Source organism: Rhinolophus ferrumequinum, chromosome 16 (genome assembly GCF_004115265.2).
Source record: "Rhinolophus ferrumequinum isolate MPI-CBG mRhiFer1 chromosome 16, mRhiFer1_v1.p, whole genome shotgun sequence".
Taxonomy (NCBI): domain Eukaryota; kingdom Metazoa; phylum Chordata; class Mammalia; order Chiroptera; family Rhinolophidae; genus Rhinolophus; species Rhinolophus ferrumequinum.
The window spans coordinates 51,175,508-51,195,862 of NC_046299.1; the positions used below are offsets into that span (position 1 = coordinate 51,175,508).

The 20,355-nt window shown below is 52.6% G+C and overlaps 3 protein-coding genes across 15 annotated transcripts in view; all 3 read right to left on the reverse strand.

Annotated features, from left to right (window-relative positions):
* Positions 1-13: 13 nt before the first annotated feature.
* Positions 14-5,726, reverse strand: NDST2 (N-deacetylase and N-sulfotransferase 2). Of its 2 annotated transcripts, none has more exons than XM_033129949.1 (13): positions 4,403-5,724; positions 4,135-4,222; positions 3,681-3,835; positions 3,310-3,495; positions 2,902-3,030; positions 2,589-2,771; positions 2,413-2,509; positions 1,919-2,042; positions 1,618-1,792; positions 1,261-1,431; positions 1,035-1,144; positions 737-839; positions 14-639 (listed from the first exon to the last, which is right to left on the reverse strand). In XM_033129949.1, exons 1-13 carry the CDS (start codon positions 5,405-5,407, stop codon positions 514-516), a joined length of 2,652 nt encoding a protein of 883 aa, XP_032985840.1. In that variant the 5' UTR covers positions 5,408-5,724; the 3' UTR covers positions 14-513. The 2 variants fall into 2 exon arrangements, with proteins under 2 accessions (XP_032985840.1, XP_032985841.1); XM_033129950.1 differs by having other exon boundaries at positions 498-639; positions 1,072-1,144; positions 4,403-5,726.
* LOC117035869 (translation initiation factor IF-2) lies at positions 5,703-9,158 on the reverse strand. The gene is made up of 4 exons (XM_033129976.1): positions 9,082-9,158; positions 8,019-8,520; positions 7,257-7,357; positions 5,703-5,739 (listed from the first exon to the last, which is right to left on the reverse strand). Exons 1-3 carry the CDS (start codon positions 9,156-9,158, stop codon positions 7,352-7,354), a joined length of 585 nt encoding a protein of 194 aa, XP_032985867.1. The 3' UTR covers positions 5,703-5,739; positions 7,257-7,351.
* Positions 8,770-20,355, reverse strand: part of CAMK2G (calcium/calmodulin dependent protein kinase II gamma) — a 53,154-nt gene continuing 41,568 nt past the window's right edge. For 4 of the 12 annotated variants that reach the window (XM_033129918.1, XM_033129921.1, XM_033129919.1 and 1 more), the window contains 8 exons: positions 19,625-19,693; positions 18,391-18,435; positions 16,837-16,885; positions 15,517-15,630; positions 13,395-13,470; positions 12,939-13,033; positions 11,220-11,464; positions 8,770-10,729 (listed from right to left, as the gene is read on the reverse strand). In XM_033129918.1, the coding sequence (XP_032985809.1) occupies positions 11,232-11,464; positions 12,939-13,033; positions 13,395-13,470; positions 15,517-15,630; positions 16,837-16,885; positions 18,391-18,435; positions 19,625-19,693 (681 nt within the window). In that variant the 3' untranslated portion in view covers positions 8,770-10,729; positions 11,220-11,231. The remainder of the gene's footprint in view (positions 10,730-11,219; positions 11,465-12,938; positions 13,034-13,394; positions 13,471-15,516; positions 15,631-16,836; positions 16,886-18,390; positions 18,436-19,624; positions 19,694-20,355) is intronic. The other 8 variants (XM_033129922.1, XM_033129925.1, XM_033129924.1 and 5 more) reach the window with 4 other exon arrangements.

Sequence of the window (20,355 nt, forward strand, 5' to 3'; positions counted from 1 at the left end):
GGCAGACAAAACACAAAAATAAGGATGTTTATTAAGGACATTTCTAGCCCACAGCTTGGGCTCACACTAGCTCTATGAGCCACTGTCCGACCTCTTCCCCATTCAATGTGAATGACATTAGGGAGGCCGGGCCACAGGTAGATGCCATTAATCCCACAGTAAGGGCTCCTTCCCACATCCAGGTATAGATAGATACACTCTGGGGATGAAGAGGGAAATCATTTCATTAATACGTCCCTCTATACCCTGCCTGGACCCTCTCATTCCTCCCTAGCTTCCAAGACCATGGGTCAAAGGTGGCTAGTAATAATGTGGGGTACCAAGGGAAGCCCCTTTATCAGACCCCAGAGCTATGGGTAAGGGATGCCCATCCCTTCTCAGACATCCCAGGCCTGGGGGCCACTGAGGTAGAAGGGGGTGGGGCCAGGCCACTTAAATCTCCCTTGTGGGCCCTGCTCTGGGCGTGCCCCTTAGGGAAGCAGAGGGTCTTTGCTGGTACAGGAGGCTGGAACATCAGCCCAGACTGGAATGCTGCAGTTCTTCCCGAAGCCACGAGGGCACTGGCTGTCCAAGCCGGCTCAGCAGCTTCGACAGATCCAAATTATGGTACCGGAAAAAACTCGTAAGGAAAAGGCGGGACTGATAGGAGAAAAATGAAGGCAGAAATGGTAAAGAGTGGGACATAGAATCAGATCTTGGAGGTGAAGAGGGGTAACCTGCCCCAGAATTTACTTACCTCAGTGTCCATATCTGGGTACCTCCGGCCTTTACTCTTGCCTAGACAGCGAGTCTTACCACCTTCAAGTCCCTGGCACCAGAATCCCTTATCTTCATCAAACCTGCTCAACAGGAAGAGGCCATTAGGTGGCAGGGAAAAAAGAATCCAAGCTCCATAAATGTACACTAAGTCTCCCAGCCCACAGGGACACGTGTCTCTCCTTACGAGACAGGGTAAATCCGTGTCTTCCAAACAGACGTGATCAACCTGCCTCCCCATTTCCCTCACAGTCCTCTCTTGGGTCATCCTCTCCCACCTGAGGGTCCGTGTGTAGTTCAGAAAGGGTGTGATACCCAGGAACTTCTGGATGCTCTCCATTGAAGCAGCTGGATTGGTACGCAGTTCTTGCCCATCCACAATCAGCAACTAGGGACAGGGATTAACCAATCCCTCTTAGAAGTGGTAGTTCCTTAGAAGCCTCTGGGCTGAAGGGAAGCGGAGGGGAAAGGGGACCCGAATGAGGGCTATTGGGGGGACTGTACCTGTCCAGAGGGGTAGTAAGTCAGCCAGCGTTGTAGATGGGTAGAATAGTAGCCAGGGACAAGACAGCGGTTTTGCAAGGCGCGAAGTGCCAGCGGGGCCTGGGAAGAGGCTGAAATCACCTGGTAGAAGGTATAGTTCAGAGCAGCGGGGTCTCCATGTGCTCGCTGGTGCTGAGGGACAGGAACAGTAAGAGAAGGGATTGGTGGTGTGATAGAATTAGTCTGCCCTCCTCTTGGCTCTGGTGGACAGACAGCACAGGCACCCTTCTCCAAGGCCCGACTTTCACTTCCCTACCCTTACTCCTGTCTGTCTCCTCCCTCCCTCAATCCCTGAAGTGTCCCTAGCTTCAGGTTCACCTGGTACCAGGAGTAGGCCCTGTCAGCAGGGTTGGTGAGCACAGTGATGATCTTGGCTCGTGGGAGGAGGGCAGCCCCCCGCCGTGGTACAACTTCTGAGTCAAAGTAGGTAGCACTTTTTTCAAACAGGAAGTCAGTGCTGGCATTGGAAGGGATAGGGAAGAAGTCCATGTACCTAAGAAGGAGCACAGAGAATTTGCAGAGTGAAGGCACCAATGGAAGTGCTACGGAAGCTGGAATGGGGTATACTGGAGGAAAGGGGTGTTCCTCTGAGAAGCATTCCAAGGGGTCCCGGTCTCACCAGTCAATGCCCTTGTGATAATTAGGGCTGTTGAAGAACTGAATCTCCTCAAAGGTGCTGGGGCTAGGGAAGCTGCTAGTGACAGCTGGGTGCAGGCTCAGGAAGAAGTGAATAGCTGTAGTTCCTAAACAGGAGAGAAAGCCCAGGCCATTGTGGGAGAGAAGCCAGCTCAACAACATGAGCTTGAAGGAGGTGAGAAAAGAACCACTCTTGGTAGTAAAACCCCCTTAGGCCAAACTAGACCGAGAAAAGGAAAGTCTAAGAGAGGCCCAGAGAAGGGTTAAAATAGTGGTTTTCAGATACGACTATGCAACAGAATCACTGGTGGATCTTTAAAAAAAATAACCTCCACAGATAATTCTGAAGTACAATCAGGGTTAAGAATCGCTGTCTCAAGAGGCTGGATTAATGAGGGGTGGGTATGAGAAAGGAGTTCCTTGACCCAAGATCCTGAGTTTAAGGCAGGGCAGAAAAGTTGACTAAGGATGATTCACCTGTCTTCTGGGGTCCCACAATGAGGAACTTGGGGAGCCGATCACAGGTTTTCTCCTTGGACCAGATATCTTTGTGCCTCTTGTCGTCACAGGGGTTCTGAAGGAGGCCAGGAAGCAGATAAGGCCTAATCTTTTCTTCAGTCCCCACCCCCATCATGTCTGACTTCCACCCATACCTGCCAAAGAGGGCTTCGCTCTTGAGGGAAGAGTTCAAAGTACTTTCGTGCGAGAGGGACAGGAGGAAGGGTCTGCAGGCGCAGCCGTGTCCAGCACTGGAGGAAGCGCACCAGGCTCTCAAAGGTGTACAGGCCCAGTCGATCATTTCCGTAGTTGGACAGATGGGTCATAAATATGCTGATCTGCAAAGGGGGTGCCTGCATGTCAGAGTCAGAGAGCCTACCCCACCTCACAATCAGGTGTGGTGAGCAAAGGTCCCAGCCTAAAAGCACTTGGGCTCTCCAATCTTCTAGCCCTTTCTCAGCACTTTACCGGATTAAGCAGCACTGTCAGAAAGAGCTCGCCACCTCGGATACTCCGGTCTAGTTCACGAGAGCCTCCGGGATACTCATTGTAGAAGATTGTGTGAGTGAAGAGGCCACATGTCTGCCTTGGCAGCACCTGGAGGGGAAAGATGAAACAGGGCTAGATGAGATACGAAAGGTAGGATGAGGAGTGGAGTAAGGACAAAAGTCCAGAGGCATGAGCCTTCCCTGGGTTTGTGGAGGACTCGGTCTGAAGTTAGAGTAATCAAACTCCTGCCAAGTGCATTGACTTTTTACCCCTCTACCCCGTTATGTGGGTGAACTGGACTGGCAGCTGACAGAACACAAGTCAGTGCAGGTTGGAGGATGTCAAAATGTGAGAGTTGGAGTCAAGTTTGTACTGGGAGTCCCTCACCATAATGCCATTGTGAACGAAGCCACGGCGGTAGCGGGCAGGGCGGAGATGGGGGTACTCCTCAGTGCTGGTCACCTGGATGCCCCACACAGATTTCCAGGCCTCATAGAGCTGCGAGTGGATGGGGTACACACCCGAGTGGTGGGGGGCCACAGCATACCCCAGATCCGTCGGAATCCCATGCTCCTGGGAATGGCATAAACTCTCACCAGGACCTGGTGAGGTTTGGGGAGCAGAGGGTAAAGAGGGTGGGGATGCCTCCACAGAAAGAAAAATGGAAAGGGTAGGAAAAGGGTACCCCATTAGGGGAAGGTTGGAAAGAAAGCATTATCTCTGGGGAAAAGTATGGGGAAGAGATCCAAGGGTCTCACCAGAGCAAACTGTTTGTTGAGCCTCATCTGGTCAGCCAGCACGGAGCGGTTATGGAACAGGTGTGGCTGCATGTGGCTCCACATGTGGGGGAACCACCAGAACTCTCTGCGGTGCTTCAGCAGCATGTCGTCCCCTGCGTCCTCCTCCTCTGTCCCTATGACCACACACTGACCACTGACCACAGCCAGTCGCCTCTGTGCCCTCCTCTGTTCTGTAACAACACTGACCCCTTTCCACCCAGGGTACAGCTGCCCACCTAAGACTGTCTATCTGCCCCTTGCCAACATGCCCTCCAGCCACCCATGCTCACCTAAATTCATACCCTCTAGCTCCTCACAGCATTCTGACTCCAAATCTTGCCCATTTTCTCTAACTTGTCTCCCCAGGGACATGGACAGTGAAGGGACAGACAAATAAGCCTGATATGCTGAAGGAGCAGGGGAATAAGCTCACCGGTATGGTAGAACTTGCCCGAGAAGCCCAAGTTGAAGGTGAAGTTGGGGACTAAGGTCCTGAGTTTGTTCTGGGTGGTCAACAAAGCCTGAGAAAAGTAGCAGGGACACGAGAAATCAGGAGAGAGCAACTGAGCAGGAGAAACCTGAGAAGTAGTGTTCTTCCTGCCTAGAAAGAGCAGGGCACTGTCTACAACAAGCTCAGAACCAAAGCAGGGAGTCTGACAGGGCAGAGCTTGAAACAGCCTCTGGGGAAACGGAACACTGACCTCCACGTCAGCCACCTTCATGCGGGTGCCTTCCTTGCCCACAAAGATGTCGTCGATGTCCACCAAGACATAGCGGTCAAGGTCCAGGCAGAGGCGCTTGCCGGTGAGGTATGCGATCGCATCAACAAACACAAGTTTGTGGAGCCAGAAGGAAAGGCCATGGCCGAAGAGCACCCGCTGGATGCCATCGTGAAGCCCCAGGTCCTGTACCACCGTGGGAAGCCGGGCCCGGCGAGGCACCGGTCCTGGCACCTCGGCTGGCTGAAGGCTGGCAAGAAGCACTGGTTCATACGTGCTGTGATTGGATTGGAAGATGGTCCAGTCATCGCCAGGCAGTGGCCCGGGCTCCAAGCGGCTGGGGCGTGTGAGGTGCAATAAAGGGGCGGAAGGATTCACTTGGTAGTCCCGGAGCCCCAAGTTTGAATGCAGAAAAAGGGGAAAGCCCTTGAGCTGGGCACTCAGTAGGCTATGCTCATGGGCTCGGAAAAAGCCAATGATGCCCACACCGTACTCCACACAGTACCGGTCTAGCCGTTCCCGACTCCAGGCATCCAGGTTGACATATTTGAGCAGGTTCTCATAAATCACCAAGACATAGCGGCCACGGGTATGGTCAGTCAGTGTGGGCATGTCCCCTCGGCCCGGTGCCAGCTCAGTGCTGTAACGAAAACGACTAGACTCCAAGATAGCCACAATCTCCTGCCCCAGCTGGGAGTATGCACTCTCCACAAATACAAGGACCACAGGTTCTGTTCGAGCTGTCTCTGGGGGCCTGGGAGGTCGAGGTGGGACTGGAGGCCGTACAGGGCCAGGGCCAGGGCCAGCTGCCCCACCACTGCTGCAGTCTCCCAAGGGCAGAGGCAAGGGCTCCTTGGCCTTGGGGCTGGTGGACACGTAATAAGCCAGGAAGCCCATGGAGCCCAGACTGAAAGCAATCAGCAGCAGTATGAGGCGGTGCAGTTCCAGCTGCCGAGCCAGGCGGACCACCTTCCACAGCTTGAGCATGGTGGGGGGGAGGCAGGGATGGGGACGACCTCAGGGACAGGAGGTAGGAAGGGTATAGGATGGGGCTTTCCTGGGAGGGTGGAAGGATATGAAAAGAGGGGAAAGGGATTCCTTCAGGGTCAGTTCCCCGAAGAGGTGGAGACAAGTCCCCTTAGCATAGGGTAGGGGAGGGAGAAGGGGCAACAGGGGGCAACTGGACAGAGTCCATTGGTGTCAGGTCACCATGGCCCCCTGGCCCATAGCTTCAGGATGCAAATCTAGCCAGGCTCCACCCTTGGCTCGAGCTCCTCACATCAGAGGTCATCAGAGTTCACAATCTCGTCCCCTCCTATCTGTAAGAAAGAGAAATCAATGGATTATTTCTCCCTTTGAAACTGTGTCATTAATCCATTACCCTCTTCACACATCTCTTACCTTCTGCTCACAGGATTTGTTCTCAAACAAAGAAAACAAAAATCGTAGAACACCACAATCTGAGTCTCATACCTTAGCTTCAGAGGTTGTTTCCCTTCTTAGAATCCCTTCTAGATTCCCCTCTCTGAGCTAAGCTCAGAGCTGGAGCATTATATTCAAGAACTGGAAAGGAATAAATAATCAATAAGAGGCCAAACAGCCCAGGAGGCTGAAAATGAATGTGTTCTGAAAGGAGTTCCCAGCCCATGATCGAGCAGTTGGCCAGCCAGTAGGAGCTCAGGTCTTCCTGTGAGGAAGGGATGGAAAGCCCCAGAAGTCTCGTGCTCCAGCAAAATATCAGATAAGAGGAAACTCATGAGTTTGTTAATCTTCTTTATCAATCAAACCCAACATCACAGGCTAACAGCATTAACGAACTTGCAGTCAAGTGGACACTATGGTGGGGGAATTCAAGAGGAAAGAGAAATGGTGCTAGCTAAACATTCTATTAGCTTCCAAACCCAGAACTTAGGGACTCTTTTTTCCACTGTTGGTGACAAATTAATTACTCATCCTCTACCTCTCACCTCATCGTGCCAATGTCAGAAGCAGTGATAAAAATGTAACCCCAGAGCAGGCCACATCACTGAGACCCGAGAAAAACCAGAGAGCTGAGTGCAGAGTCTCTCTCCCTATCCACTCCAGTTCTCCTTCCTAACTTAGCCTAGGTGGTACTATACCCTCATCCATGAAAAGCTCAGAAGAGGCCTGAGCTAGCCTGGAGAGACATGAAGAACTGAGTCCTGTTACAAAAACAGCAAACTGAGCGGAGCTGGATGACACAGAGCAACAGGAGCTTAAGTAATACCCAACCAATAAGAGAGAGGAGTAAGGTCAGTGTGATCAGGAAACAGTTTTAAGGGACCTAATTTGGGAGATTTTTTTTCTTAAATGGATAGACTGCTTCTAGAAGCTTTATTGTCACTCCCCACCTTAGGCTCTCCTAGTAAGGCCAGTGGCTGGCAATCCCTCTCAACCACCCACCCTCAAACATACACATCTCAGGCGTTATTAGGCAGAGACAGGGTCCTTCAGAATCGAGAGACATGACTTAAGAATAGTTCACCTTTGGCCTAGGTAACACTAATTGACATGAAAAGAGAATTGTGAGAGGATCAAAATGATGATGGGAAGCGGTGAGCCCTAAGAATTAGAGGCAACTCTCTTTGGGGGAAACACAGTAGTGAGAAGTCAGGGAAGGGTAAGTGGATACTGGGGGTGCATTAAATATAATAGTGAACATTATTGAGAGCTTACTCTTTGCCAGACATTCTTCTAAGAGCTTTCCAAATATTTAATGCTCACACCAGCCTTAAGAGATAAGTAAGAGGTAGAAACGATTGTTATCCCCATTTCACATGAGTAATTTGAGGCCCAGAGAAGCTTAGTAACTTGCCCAAGATCACACAGCTCAGTCAGTGGAGGAACGGGGATTCAAAATCAGGCCTGCCAAGCTCCACATCCCGTGCTCTTCACCACTGCATTTTAGCTTCATACCTAGAAGAAACAGCAATATTTAGGGAAGTGGTGCGGAGGGAGCTATTGGGGTAGGGTGTGCAGTGGTATGAAACACATAGATGTAGGAACAGGGAGTAAGGGGGGTGCTGCATGTGTGTGCAGCAGTGGGCGATTTCTGAGGGAGAAACCAAAGGGCTCATCCAGGCCTGGGCTGGGAGGGAGCCACAGTGACAGGGCTTGGGGAAGGCAGGGTGTGGGCCCCGCGCTGGGAGACAAGCAGATGTTGTGGGAGGAGGGGATATCGAGTGGCGACACGGGCACGAGGGGATGGCACACCGGGGCACGGAAGGAGTCACGCTGCTGAGGAAGAATGTGGGGTCACAGGTGGATATGAAGACAGCACCGGATGTGGAGCATCAGAGGGGAAGGGGCAAGGGGCGCGATGAGGAGAGTCTGGGGTGACATCGAAGGCAGGCATTGGGCTGGGACAGCCCCGAGGGGAGTAGGAGCCCCGTAATGAGGGAGAGAGCTGAGGAGTGTGGCCACTACGAGGGAGGGTAGTGAAAGGGTCACAGGGCAAGGGGCGCGAAGGGCCGCGGTGAGGGGCCGCCCAGGACCACCCTGAGGGTGGTTACGGTGGTCCGAGGGGAAGAACTGCAGCCGACCGTGTGTGGGGGGCATAGCCTCAGGGGCAGCTCACCCGGCGGACTGGGCGGCCTCCCCGCTGTCCCCGGGCTCCGCCGCGTCCCGGGGCTGCCCGGCTTCCCTGCTCTCGGGGCCTCGGGCCGCGTCGCGGCGGCTCCGCCATCTCCCAGCGAACTCTCTGCCGCAGCCGGGCCCAACCACCGCTCCCACCGGGGGGAGGCGGCGCGCTGCCGCTCACGGCGTCCGCTAAGGTCCCCGCCGCCTCTGGGCCGGGCAGCCGCGCAGTCGAGCTGCCGAGGTGCCGGGCAGCCGAACCGTCGTCTGCAGCGCTCGGCCGAGCCTCAGCCTCGGAGACGGTGGGTTCCGCGCCCCAGCCGCACAGGAGTACCCCCTGCCCTCTGCCCGGTGGCACAGTCTGATGAGCGTCGGACGCCGCACCTCCCCGAGAAGGGGCGGGCCGAGGGGGACGGGCTCGTCCACTCAGCCCCGCGGAGGGGGGGAGCTGGGCCGGCCCAATGACGGAGGGGGGCGGGGGCGGCTCCTGGCGCAGGCGGGGCCTGAGGCGGGGCGAGACGACTGGCCCACTACCCAGGGCCCCAAATCCTTCCTCCCCTACCCCAAACTCGCCTCAGCAGCCAGGTGGGCTGGTTGGAGGCTGATGAGTTTATGAGTAAGTTTTATTCCAAAATGGGCCCAAAAGGAGGAGGGGAAGGTACATCTCTCTCCATCTGAAGCTTTGCAACCCAGGCTACTAAATTCTAAGCCTCTGGGCATAAGCCTCCAACAGCAGTAACACAATGTACGGTTTAAAGGTTATTTTATTAAATATCTTCAGTTCAAGGTTTCATTGTAACAAAGCTATGAAGGGTCTACCAACATTCAGAACAAACACTAGTTTTAAATTATTTCTATGTCATCATGCAAAAATTCTGCATCAAATGTCTTCCATTTCCTGTTTAAAAGGTGACTTTTTTTTTAATAGTCTATTGTCTATAGATGCCGACATTAGCCCCAGAAGAGGAGTAAGAATGCTAAGAAGTGGGGCTGGAGCAGCCATATGAAGCTATGGGTCTTAATGAACTCTAAGACCATTTGTCTTCAAGCCAGCAAAACCAAACCCTGTGGTGAAGGTGTCTGCGTGCTGGTACTGCAGGCTGCAGGGCAGGAAAGGGCTAGGGCCCAGGGGCTGGGGCATGCATGAGGTGCTCGAAGGAGCCTGGCTAAACCCAAGCACCAGCACCTGTGAGTCTGCTCTCTTCTCAGCTGGCTCCAAGGTAAACCTGTAGCTTTGTCTCCTTGAAGGTAGTCCAGGGAGCTGGGGTCTACCCACCTTTCCCCCAATAGTGCAGATAAGTTTGCAGAGTTGTTTTGGGGAAACCAAGGCCATGACCAATTGCTCCTCCATTATCTTCTCTGTTATCTGCTTAGAGTATAGATCTTTCCCTCCTGGAATGGAACTCCTTGAGCACAGAGAGGGACAATGAATGTAGGAGCCTTGGCTCTGGACACCTCTTTTGGATACATGCAGGTGGTGGGGGGGTGATGCCCATGCAGAATGTCCAGCAGTAAGTCTATACTTCAGTTGGTCAGTAAAGAGGCCGCTTTAAAGAGGACACTTCTTGCCAAAGCAGTCAGGTCAATCTCAAAGACAGGAAAAGAGATGGACGTGCAGCAAGGGAATAGTAAGAAGGGAGGCAGCCCCGAGGGCAGCCTGAATGCATAGAGACAACCATCAACTCAATCCCGCTGCCTCACTCCTCCCATCCCACAGGGGCACTTGGCAGAGGGCCCAGGCCCAGATGAGGGTCAGCATGGGGACCACCACCATGAAAAGGCAAGACAAAGATGGTCCAGATCAGCATAGAAACAGAACTGCCAAAGGCAGCAAGGGGAGCCCTGACCAGGGTTTGGCTCTCTCCTTGCTAAGTTATAAGAAAACGAACACAAAGCGAAGCGGCAACCCCTCCCCCTTCCCCACTGCAGGGATTGGGCCTCAATGTCAGGGCCCACGTGCATTGTGCATCCTGTAGAAATGGATGAGTGAGTACATGTCAGACTAACACGAGGTTTCTCATCGGCTTCGTAGGGGACATACTTCCGCAGCACCAATTCTCTTCCCTTCTACACTAAATGGAACAGTACAGCAACATCCAGGCCCTCAGTCCTGAGGCCGCTGCTTCTCAGCTGCCTTCACAGCAGGTTGGGAGCTCTGTGTTCTCTCCCAAGTAGGTCTGATGGCCACGCTGTTCTCATCAGCCTCATTCTAGACGCCTATGCAAATTCTGAAGAAGTCCATTCCTAGACCTGGGGCAGGCAGGCAGGCCACCTCAGGGGATGCAATCACATCACGGCCCCAAAAGCTCTGTCAGAGTTCTTGCCTGGTCCCCTGAGTCTATGGAGGCCAGAGGCCAAGCTCACCTCTTCAGGGCTGCTCATGCCAGGATGGGCATCATACAAACTCCTGCCTTCTTGCCAGCCCAAGGGCTGTCGGTGGTTTTAAAACGCATCATGGTATGGATTCCATATTTTTAAAACAATCTTTTTTTCTTTTTTTTTTTGTCCTTAAATGTAAAAAACACCTCAGTACAGCAGAGACAGACACGAAGGGCGGGCGGGAGGGCTGCATGCAGGGGCGTGCATTGGCTGCTGCCGCTTTGTAATTTAATTGTTTTAAACCTCAAACGAACAGGACTGCCGCTGTCACTCAGGCCCTCCAGAGCCACTGGCTGCGAAGGTTCGACCTCCAGCTGGGATCTCCTAATGCCCCTGTCAAACAGGATAGACGTGGTAACAGAACAGAGGACAATAAGCACACAGATGAGTTCCAGGGACTTAAACACACTACACATGTGGCCAAGTCTGCCTGAGAAGGTGGAGAATGGGGGAGAAGCTAGTATTTAAATATAACATAACCTCCCATTTGCTGAACACTGAACTAAATGCTTTACTTATAAGTATCTTATTTAATTCTCACAACTTAATGAGGTAGGCACGACTCTTTCCCTTTTTTAGACAGCTGAGGAAACTGAGGCTTAGGGAAAGGAAGTACTCTGTCCAAGGTCACCCAATCTGGAGTCCTGGAGCTGGACCCAAGTCTGTCTGATTTCAGAGCATAATTTCTGACAACCACATTGTCCAGCCCTGGCCATTCCTCTGGGATGGCCCCTATCTCCTCCCCCAATCCCACCTCTCAACCGCGCCTTCCTCCTCTGACCCCACCTGTCCCAGCCCCTCTCCACCCCCCGACCAGGTGCACCTGTGGCTGAGCTCACTGCAGCGGTGCAGCAGGGGCCCCTGAGCAGTGATAGTGGACATTGAGCCACTTGCCATCCCGGCGGTGCCAGACCCGGGTCTCCTCCGACTGACTGGTGCGAGGCCGACCCTGCCCGTCGATGTACTGGGTGAGGCGGATGTAGGCGATGCAAGCTGCGTCCTCTCCAATCACGTGGACGTGAGGATTCAGGATGGTAGTGTGAATGGGCTTGCTGTTCTTGGATAGGACTGCAGGGGGCAGGGCAGGATGGGGGAGGTAGGAGGGCGTCAGGCCGGGGCCAGGCACTTTCCTCCCAACCTGCACTTCTAGGTCTCAGCCCGTCTCCAGCAACAATTACCGGAGTCTCTATGTTCCCCCACATGCCTTCCAAAGACCAGGAAACCCTATCACATTAATGTCAGTTATCCAAAAGAAAGAGAAAGGTGGGGAACAATGATAATAGCAGCTACTACTTTTTAATCAGACATTGCTCTGGGGGTTTTACATGCATGAGCTATATTCTTTGGTCAATATTAATGTCTTCGTTATAAGATAAGGAGATAGGCTCAAGGAGGTTAAGTAACTTGCCCAAATCACACAACATTTGAACTCAGGCCCATCTGACTCTCAACTAAAGCCTATGATCTCTCTACTCTGTCAGGCTGGTGTTTAGATTTCATAAGGGTTGGCTTGTCCCTAATTAGGGCTGTAGAGCAAAATCAAGAACTTAAAATATTTAAAATTGCTTTGTGATTAAAAAAAAAAAAGTCCAAAGTTAACATAGAATCATCAAAGCCAAGCTCAGGATATTCCTAGGGTTCCCAGTATCCACTGGGGGAAAGCCAAAAGAAGTTGGATTGCCATTATCAGCAAACACTGAATTGTGTTACTTTTATTGAGATTCACATCTTAGTTCAATTCAAATGTTAGAGAGCAGCTACATGAAACCTTGCCTAGAGCTTCTATAAACTCCGGAATTGCTTCTGGCTAACAGAATTACTTAGATAATCTAGGGTTTACATTTGCAGCTGAGACACAGAGGGGATGATAGTTAGAAAACAGTGACAAAATAAAATTCAAGACAGGATGGGGAAGACCCAGGATAAAGTGTGAAGGAAGAGAAAAAAATAAGGTGGGGAGGGTCTTAGAGAGTAGAGAGCAAAAATGAGAGGTGAAGACTCAGCTTCTTATCCCTTACGACGTCCACAAACTGTCCAGTGTACAACCCCCAGCCAGGACACCTGTCTCTCTCGATATTCAGGAGGACCCTAGCCACAACCTCCAATTTCACAAATCACCAACAGTGCCCTGTTACTTGCTTGGACATTCTTATCCTGGCATTAATTTCCTCTATTGTGAAATCTGAGACACAGAGCTTCATTATTACTTGCGGAGAGCATCTCATCCTCATAGCAAATGGTTTCTAATCATCTTGGAAAGAGGTGAGGCTTAAAGAAATACAGTGACCCTGATTATGGCAGCTAGCGTGGCCCATGAGGCAGCTGTAGAATGAAGCGGCACGTGGCGCTGTGGAGCCAGGCCCTCAAAGGTACTATTTAAGACCATTCTCAGGGCACAAGGAGGCAAGCACACAGACCAGGGTGCAGCAGGCAGGTCAAATAAGGGAAAAGCGGGCAACTGGGAAGAGGAGTGTGAGCGGGGACAGAGGCAAAGGGGGTGGAGGGGCAGGCAGGAGTATATCAGCAGCACGAACCCACTCACGATTCTCAAAGTAAAACTTATGGAAATCCATTCCTTCCACGAGGTTACCAAGGGCCTCAGGCTCAAAGGAAGTGAGCCCTGGATCGCAAATCTTCCTGCAGGAAAAAAAAGAAAAGCAGCCTGTCAGTGTTCTGTGGGAATTACCTGTATATTTCAGCCTCGTCAGCAGTGTCTGTCCTGCAGCAGGTTAGCTGTGGGCTAGACCTAAGAAGATGGCTAAGAACGTGGGGCCCTGCCTGCTGAGCTGCTTAGCTGCCCCTTCAGCCCACCACCAGGACGCCGCTGGCAGGCTGTCACAGGGTATCCCCCTGGAAGGGCTCCCAGCCTAGCGGCCGGGTGTTTAACTCAGACACTGTGCCCAAGGCCCAGCCTTCCCTGTTCCCAGGGTCCTCGCTGCTTTTTGGGAGGAGGAAGCCCCCAGAGACTTGGATCTCAAGGAAACGGGTCTCTACTCACGTGTAGGCGTCAAAGTCGCCATTGTTGATGGCCTCGATCAGTTGTTCTGTGATCTTAATGATCTCCTGTTTTCGCACTGTGGGGGGAAAAACCCAGCAATTTACCTGTGTGGGACTGGGGAGCCCCCAAGTGACGGAGAGCCCTCCCCAGCACTTCAAGAATCCCCTGTGACCTCTTTGACAAAGGCCTCCCTCTTCTCTGTCTTTAAGGCCCTTTGCAGGAAGAGTGAGCCCACCTTTCTCTCCATCCTCCCTCTGTTATCTGTAGAGCTAATGACCCCCTCCTCCTGAAGTCCACCCATTAGTTATGGTTCTCTGGCCTTTGTCTCCATCTCCATCAACAACCAGGATGCAGAAAACACTCATGTCTTTAACAGCTGAGGAGCCTGGCACATCATTAATACTATGGCCAGAATCTGTGTCCCATCCCCAGAAGGTTCAGCTTCTCTAAGAAGCATCTCCCGATAAGGCTGTTTCCACCACCCACTTATGTCTCTCACCTGAAGGGGCTCAGTCAGGTCTCAATTACCATACGCCCTCTCCCCACCCAGCCCTCTCTCAGTGGTGCAGAACCTAGCCCTGGGCAATAGGCAGCCTGAGAGGAGAATCTAACCAGGGATGAAGGCTCCAAAAGGATGAACAGAGCCCTAGGATGGATGCTTAATTCTCTTCACGCTGCTCATCTCCTCCACAGGGCTTTTCTGGGATAAAGGATCTTGGAACTATAAACACTCTTTTTAAATGGACCCTCACACCAGAGAGATGACACCGTTTACCTTAGACACGCCTTGGAAAAGCTCTAAAGCTCATACCAGCTCTCATGCCAGGATGTGTCCCTCAGGAAAACCAAGACAAGCTCACACTGACAGGCAGGCAGAGTGGATGCCCTCAGAGTCCCCCACCCCATCCCAAGCCAAGAAGCAGCTGGTGACATCCTGCACTCATGGGCACCCCACTTACAGGGAGAGTCACTATTAGCAGAGGGTGCTGCCAGGGTAAGGGAGGGCTCGGCCTGAGCTTGGGCTAACCCTGACCAGAACCCTGGGCTGGCCTAGGCCACGAGCCTTTCCTCACAGGAGCCAGAGGCTGCAAGACAAATGCGAGTATTAGAACAGCACAGCCCAGAGGCACAGCTGGGACAGGGCAGCGCAGCCAAAAGTACAGCCAGGAGGGGGGCCCACAGCCATCAGCACCTTCAGGGGGGCAACCCCAGGCGAATAAGCAGCAGATTAGGGGAACCGACAAGCTCTATCCACTTTACAGAGGCAAGCAGGTATGTGTGTACAGACACACACACACACAGACACACACACACACACACGCCCTCCCCCCACCTCCAACCCCACCAAACCCATCTGCAGGACCTGACTGGGGCCCTATGGGTGAAGAGGATTGTGTTTAGAAACACTGAAAGGATAGATGGTAGGAGAAAAAGAAGCAGACAAAGGCATAATCTAAAAATACAAATTTTTAGGCACAACTGAAAACATCAACACGAGCTACCATTAACCCAGCAAGGCATCATCATATCAAGACACTCGACCATCTCATTTCTATTTCATGACAATGCTATAAGGTAAGGGCCATTTTATTCCCGCTTTAGAGGTTAGGAAAATGAAGCTCTGGGAGGTTTAATCTAACGCACACATTTCTAAAGGTAGTGTAGGCTGGGATTCAAATTCAGATGTGTCTCACCATCTGTCTCACCCCAAGCCCTAATATGACATGCTGAGCCTCAGGAAACACCACATCCTAACATGGTTTCTGGGCTATCGCAATGTCACTAGCACCCCGGCTCCCACCACCTCTGACCTGACTTCTGACTTGGCCTTTCTTCCTGGCTCAGTGCTGAGGCAAGGCCCACTGACATCCCAGAGACTTTCTACTCTCCCCACCATGCCATGTTCTTCCACCCACTCTTTTTATGTCCTTGGGCCCTGGTCTCAGGGGCCCCTGCCTGGTGAACAGCATCTCCAATCAGCTCCCCCACCTAGCAGAGGCTGAGCTCCCAAAGCTTACTAAAATGGATAGCTGGGCTGGGCTGACAGCTCTGGGGGGGACCCCTGAGGGGCTTCAGATGAGCCAGGGAGACGGAAGCCAGACTGTGCCTCCCTCACACTTACTGGCTGAGGAGCAGAGAGAAGGCTGGGGCTGCATGCCTGCAGAGGGGGCTGTTCTGTCCCGGGAGCTCCGTCCTTCAGGCACCGAGCTGCCATTCCCAGTGCGGAGCGGGGCAGCTAGCCAGCCAGGGCAGGGCAGGGCAAGGCAGAGCAGCCAAAACAAACAGAACAAGGCAGGTGAGCGAGCAAGCCGGACAGGACCCGAGCCCGTGGCACTGCAGAGCCGGGGCAAGGCGACGCCTCGGGCTGCTGTGGACGCTGGACCACATCCCACGCCGCCACCTGTGCCAGAGAGGCCTCCCAGCCAAGAACCCCAGGGAGGTGCAGACCTGGGCGGTGGCTTCCACAAGAGCCTTCAAACAGCCTGTACAAGGACCCCTGCCTCCACGAAAGCTGTCCTAGGGGGCTAGGCTACAAGGTCAAGAGCCCAACAGTGAAGGAGTCACGTCCTCTGCCAGCATCGCCAGAACTGAACTGATCTGACCTTCATCCCAGAAATGCTGAGCTACTGTTCTTTACTGCGTTATACATTTATGCTTCTTATTTTTGGGGATTCCCAAAGGTTTGGTGCCCCCTCACTGCCCCTGGGCATGCTCTGTCTTGCAACATTCCTCCATCTTTTCTGAGAGCCTGGCCTGAGGTCACTTACTGAAGGCAAAGGGAGCTATTCCAGGAGGCTAAACCAAAGAGTAGGACAGAGATGCCCAGTGGTCTGGCCTGAAATGTCTTCCCACACGCCCCGGCACTCTGGCCAGGCCCAAGCTTAGGCTGGCGGTCCTCACAGGATCACCAGGACATAACCAAATGTGGTTCTGACACCATCCTTCATGCCAAGGCTTTGTGACAAGAGTGACTAACTCATCCCAATGTGCCTAGGACTGTTTCTGTTTTAAAGCCCAAAGTTCTACATCCTGGGAATCACTTCAGTCCTGGGGAAATTGAGACAATTGGTCACCCTACTTATGACTCAAGACATTTGTAAGCTACTTCTGCAGGGACTCAAGATATCCCTGTTCTGGGATGTCACATCATTATCAGCAACAGGAACAGTTGCCTGAGCCCTGGCCCTGGATAGGCTCAGGAGAAGCTCTAGTTTAGCTATTCCAGACTTGGGATCAAAGAAGAGATGCCTCTGGCCCTGCCCAGCAACAGACAGGGGCCTCATAGCTTGGCTCTTGGAAAGTAGCTTTATGCCAAGTCCACTCCTGGGGTATAAGGAGCCACCAATTTCAGTACTGAGGGCAGACACGGCAGGTACTCCATTGGAGCCAAGGTCCCTGGAACACTGCTGGGGTCCCTTCCCCACCAAGGACCAGCACCTACCTTTGAGCTCCTCATCTTCCGTGGTGGTATTGCAGCTCTCTGTGGAACCCTAGAGTCCAAAAAGAACATATTTTTACACTCAGGTCCTTGGAAACCAGAGGAACCAAGCAGAACAAAAGCAGAGCGTGTGCTCCTACAGTAGGTGCAAGGAGGAATCATAGAAAGTTCTATTTCCACCCTTGCCGTTGGACTTAACAAAACTTTGGATTCTCAAACTCCCTCCCTAGTCTCCCCCAACTCAGTAAATGGCACTATCGATGCCATTATTTGGGCTAGAGTCATCGCCTAGATTTGATGCTAGGTTGATCCTTCTCTTTCTGTCTTTCTCACATATCTCAATTGTGCCATCTAAAATCAAATCTGTCAGTTCTACCTCCAAAGTAAATCCCCTTGCCTCTTCTCTTCAAATACACAGCTACAACCCGAGTCCAAGCTACTGATAGCTAGCACCTGAACGACTAAAATCACTTCCTGGTCTCCCTGCTTCCACACTTGCCTCCTCCCTAAGTCCTTGCCTACCACATGGCCAGAGTGGTGTGTCAAAGAATAAATCAGGCTATATTACTCCCCTGCTGAGAACCTCCCCTAGCTTCTTGTTGCTGCTGGAATAAAATGCAAATGCCTATACAGTCCTACATAGCAGGCCCTGCCCGCTTCTCCAACTTCATCACCCTCCTGCCACCCCGGCCCCTACCCCCCACCCCTTGCTCACGGCACTCTTAGCTCTGCTTGATTTCGTCTCTTCTATTTCTTCATTCCATGTACACGCCAAGCCCCTGCCTTGCAGTTCCCTCTGTCTAGGGCACTCTGCCCCTGTCGGCCTGGCTGTTTTGTTCCCATTGTTTAGTTCAAATATCACCTCCTGAGGGAGGCCTTTCCCTGACCACGTAAAAAAGGCCCTGTTCACTCTCTCTTTACTTTGTGCCATTTTCTCCTTACCACTTATCACTACTGGATTTTACCTTATTTACTTGGTTTTTGGCTTATTATCTGTCTCCCCCACACGTACGGAGAGGGATTTTGTCTCGTCACTTCTGTAAACCAGAGCCATGGGTAGTTTGGGGCTCAATAAATATTTGCTACTGGTGGTGAAAAGGAGACAAGGTTATTGAGGGCATAAAGGGTGAGGCCGTGCAGCATACTCTGGGGTCTGATTATACTCTTGCCTGTTTTTCTAGCTAACATGTACGTAAATCTCATTTAAACATCGCAAGTCATGGAGGACAATTCTATTATTATCATCTCCCATTTACAGATAAAAACCCCGAGGTACAGACTAGTAGAGGGTCTTATCCAGTGGCCCAGGGCCAGGACTCAAACCCAGGCCTGTCTGACTACAGAACCTGAGCTCAGAATCACTGAGGCATAGTGAGTGCCCTTCCTGGCAATGGAGGGACAATGTGCCTACACATCACCCCCAGCCTAGACTCTGCAAACACCCGGCCTTGAGGGGCAGCCTGTAGGCTGCCATCCCCAGGACCCTTGACCCTGTGACACAGCCCACCTGATTCCTGCTGACACGGAAAGCAGGAGACAGGCTCAGGATCCACTCACCTTGATCCCATCTGTAGCGTTGTGCACCACGGTGGTTTGTGGTTCCTGTGAGAGAAGACGAAAATTACCCTCTTGACCCGGAGACAGACTTCCAGCTCTTCCCTGAGGGACCCCACTCCTACCCCAGTACCCTCAGAGTCCCTATGATCACTGAGGCCGGCCCACCAGCCATTCTCAGAAGACAAAATATCCAGACTCAGCTGGGTCCCAAGGAGCTGGGAAGCCCCCGATTTAGGAGACAGCACTGGCTGGTAAGAGAGGCCTGGTACTTAATGGAAGCAGGTACCAGGGAAGCTGAGAGGATGAGGGCCTCTGTCCCTGATTCCTGCTAGTTCTGAGTTTTCTTTCCCCACAGGACAGGTACACTGGAGGAACTATGGGACTGAGGGCACAGGCTGGGTCCTGCCAAGTGTTGACTGAGGGGCACACAGGAAGCAGGGACACAGGGAGAATAGACGAAGGTCTCCCAGGAAGACCCTGGATACTCCTCAGCAAGCTGAGCCCAGAGAGCTGCCTGCTTCACCTACCTTCTGCCTTCCCCAGACTTCCTGTCCCTACATCACCATGTCAGGCAGCATGAGGGTCCACAAGAAGTAGAAGGAGTAGCAGACACAATTGCCTTTCCATTTTTCCTAGCCATCCCTCCTGCCCACTCTCTAGTTAGCTGTTGCTAGCAGAGAGAGCTCTGAGAGTACACAGTGACCCTTGGATGAGGCCAGAGAGAACTCAGCATGGGCAGCGTGGGGTTCCCCAGAAACCCAGAGATCAGCACCCTCTGGGGGTGGGGGTGGGGGGCGGGAATCCCAGCCCTTCTTCTTGTTCATGGCTTTGCAAAGGAAAGGCTGAGGCAGATTTCACAAGGCCTCTAAGAACGGATGGACAGGTTCCAAGAAAGCTCCTACCCTCTCCTTCTACTAGCAACTCACCTTCCCGGCCCCCACAGCAGACCCACAGGGGGCCCAGCCTGGGGCTGGGAGGTGGAGCTGAGAGCCCTGAACTCCTCCCCCCAACAGCGAAAGGAGCAGGAGCAGCACTCTGCCGTGCAGGAGAGAGCATGGTCAGGCGGGACAATGAGTGGAAAAGGGTCTACGGGCAGTACACACAGCAGCCTGCTCTACAGGGATCGAGAAAGGAAAAGGGCCAAGGAGACCTGGGAGGGAGGGCAAGAAGAGGAAGCAGGAGGGAGCGGGAGGCAGCCAGGGGCAGGGGCAGAGAAGCTGTAGTCAGGAGGTACCATGGCCGTCTGCAAGGGCGCGGGCTCTTGGGCTGGGCTTACGAGACTGTTTTTGTTGTTGCTCTGTGGCTGAGACAAGAAAACAGATGGTTTAGTTCCTCTAGAGTCACCAAAGCAGCTCAGGTTCGACTCCCAGACCTCCCTTGCCCCCGGCCTGGCCCGGAAGAGCTGGGCCTGAGGTAGCCTCCATAACACTATGCACATGGGAGCAATGATTGGAGAGATGATCGGAGGAGGGGAGTATTTGGAGGGGTCCAGAGACCTAGCTCTGGAGGCATCCTCAAGGTGGGACCGGCCCAAAGATTTGTTTTAAAGCATCTCTCCAGAAATCTCTGCTTATGCCAGATGCCGGATCATCTTCACCCAAAGAAATGCAGGATCTTCTCACTTTACAAAGGAAAAGGAGGGTGGTTTTAAAGAAAGCAGAATATTCAGAAACTCTGGGTCCTCTGTCTTGGGGCAGTCTCCTGCTGCCCTTTCAACTTGCCACCTGCATTTCTTTCCCCCTAAAACACCAGCTTGAAGTCTAATCGGAAAAGAAGAGGAAAAGAAGAGAAAGAAAACCTGGCCTAGGAGATGGTGTCCAGAGAGGAAAGGGATGGAAATGGATACAAAATGCATCTACTGACCCCAGGGAGCAGAAATAGGGCTTTGCTGTTGGCCTTCCTGCCTCATAACTCTTGGACTTGGTTAGCTGGGCGCAATGGCCGAGTTCTAAGGTGGGGCAGGTG

Coding starts and splice junctions, on each gene's coding strand:
- NDST2 (XM_033129949.1), bottom strand. CDS start 5,407: ATGCTCAAGCTGTGGAAGGTGGTCCGCCTGGCTCGGCAGCTGGAACTG. Junction 3,836..4,134: donor GGGCAAGTTCTACCATACCG/GTGAGCTTATTC, acceptor GTGTGGTCATAG/GGACAGAGGAGGAGGACGCA. Junction 1,432..1,617: donor GGGCCTACTCCTGGTACCAG/GTGAACCTGAAG, acceptor CCTGTCCCTCAG/CACCAGCGAGCACATGGAGA.
- LOC117035869 (XM_033129976.1), bottom strand. CDS start 9,158: ATGCCCCAGCCCCTGGGCCCTAGCCCTTTCCTGCCCTGCAGCCTGCAG. Junction 8,521..9,081: donor GCAGACACCTTCACCACAGG/GTTTGGTTTTGC, acceptor GCCCCGCCTCAG/GCCCCGCCTGCGCCAGGAGC.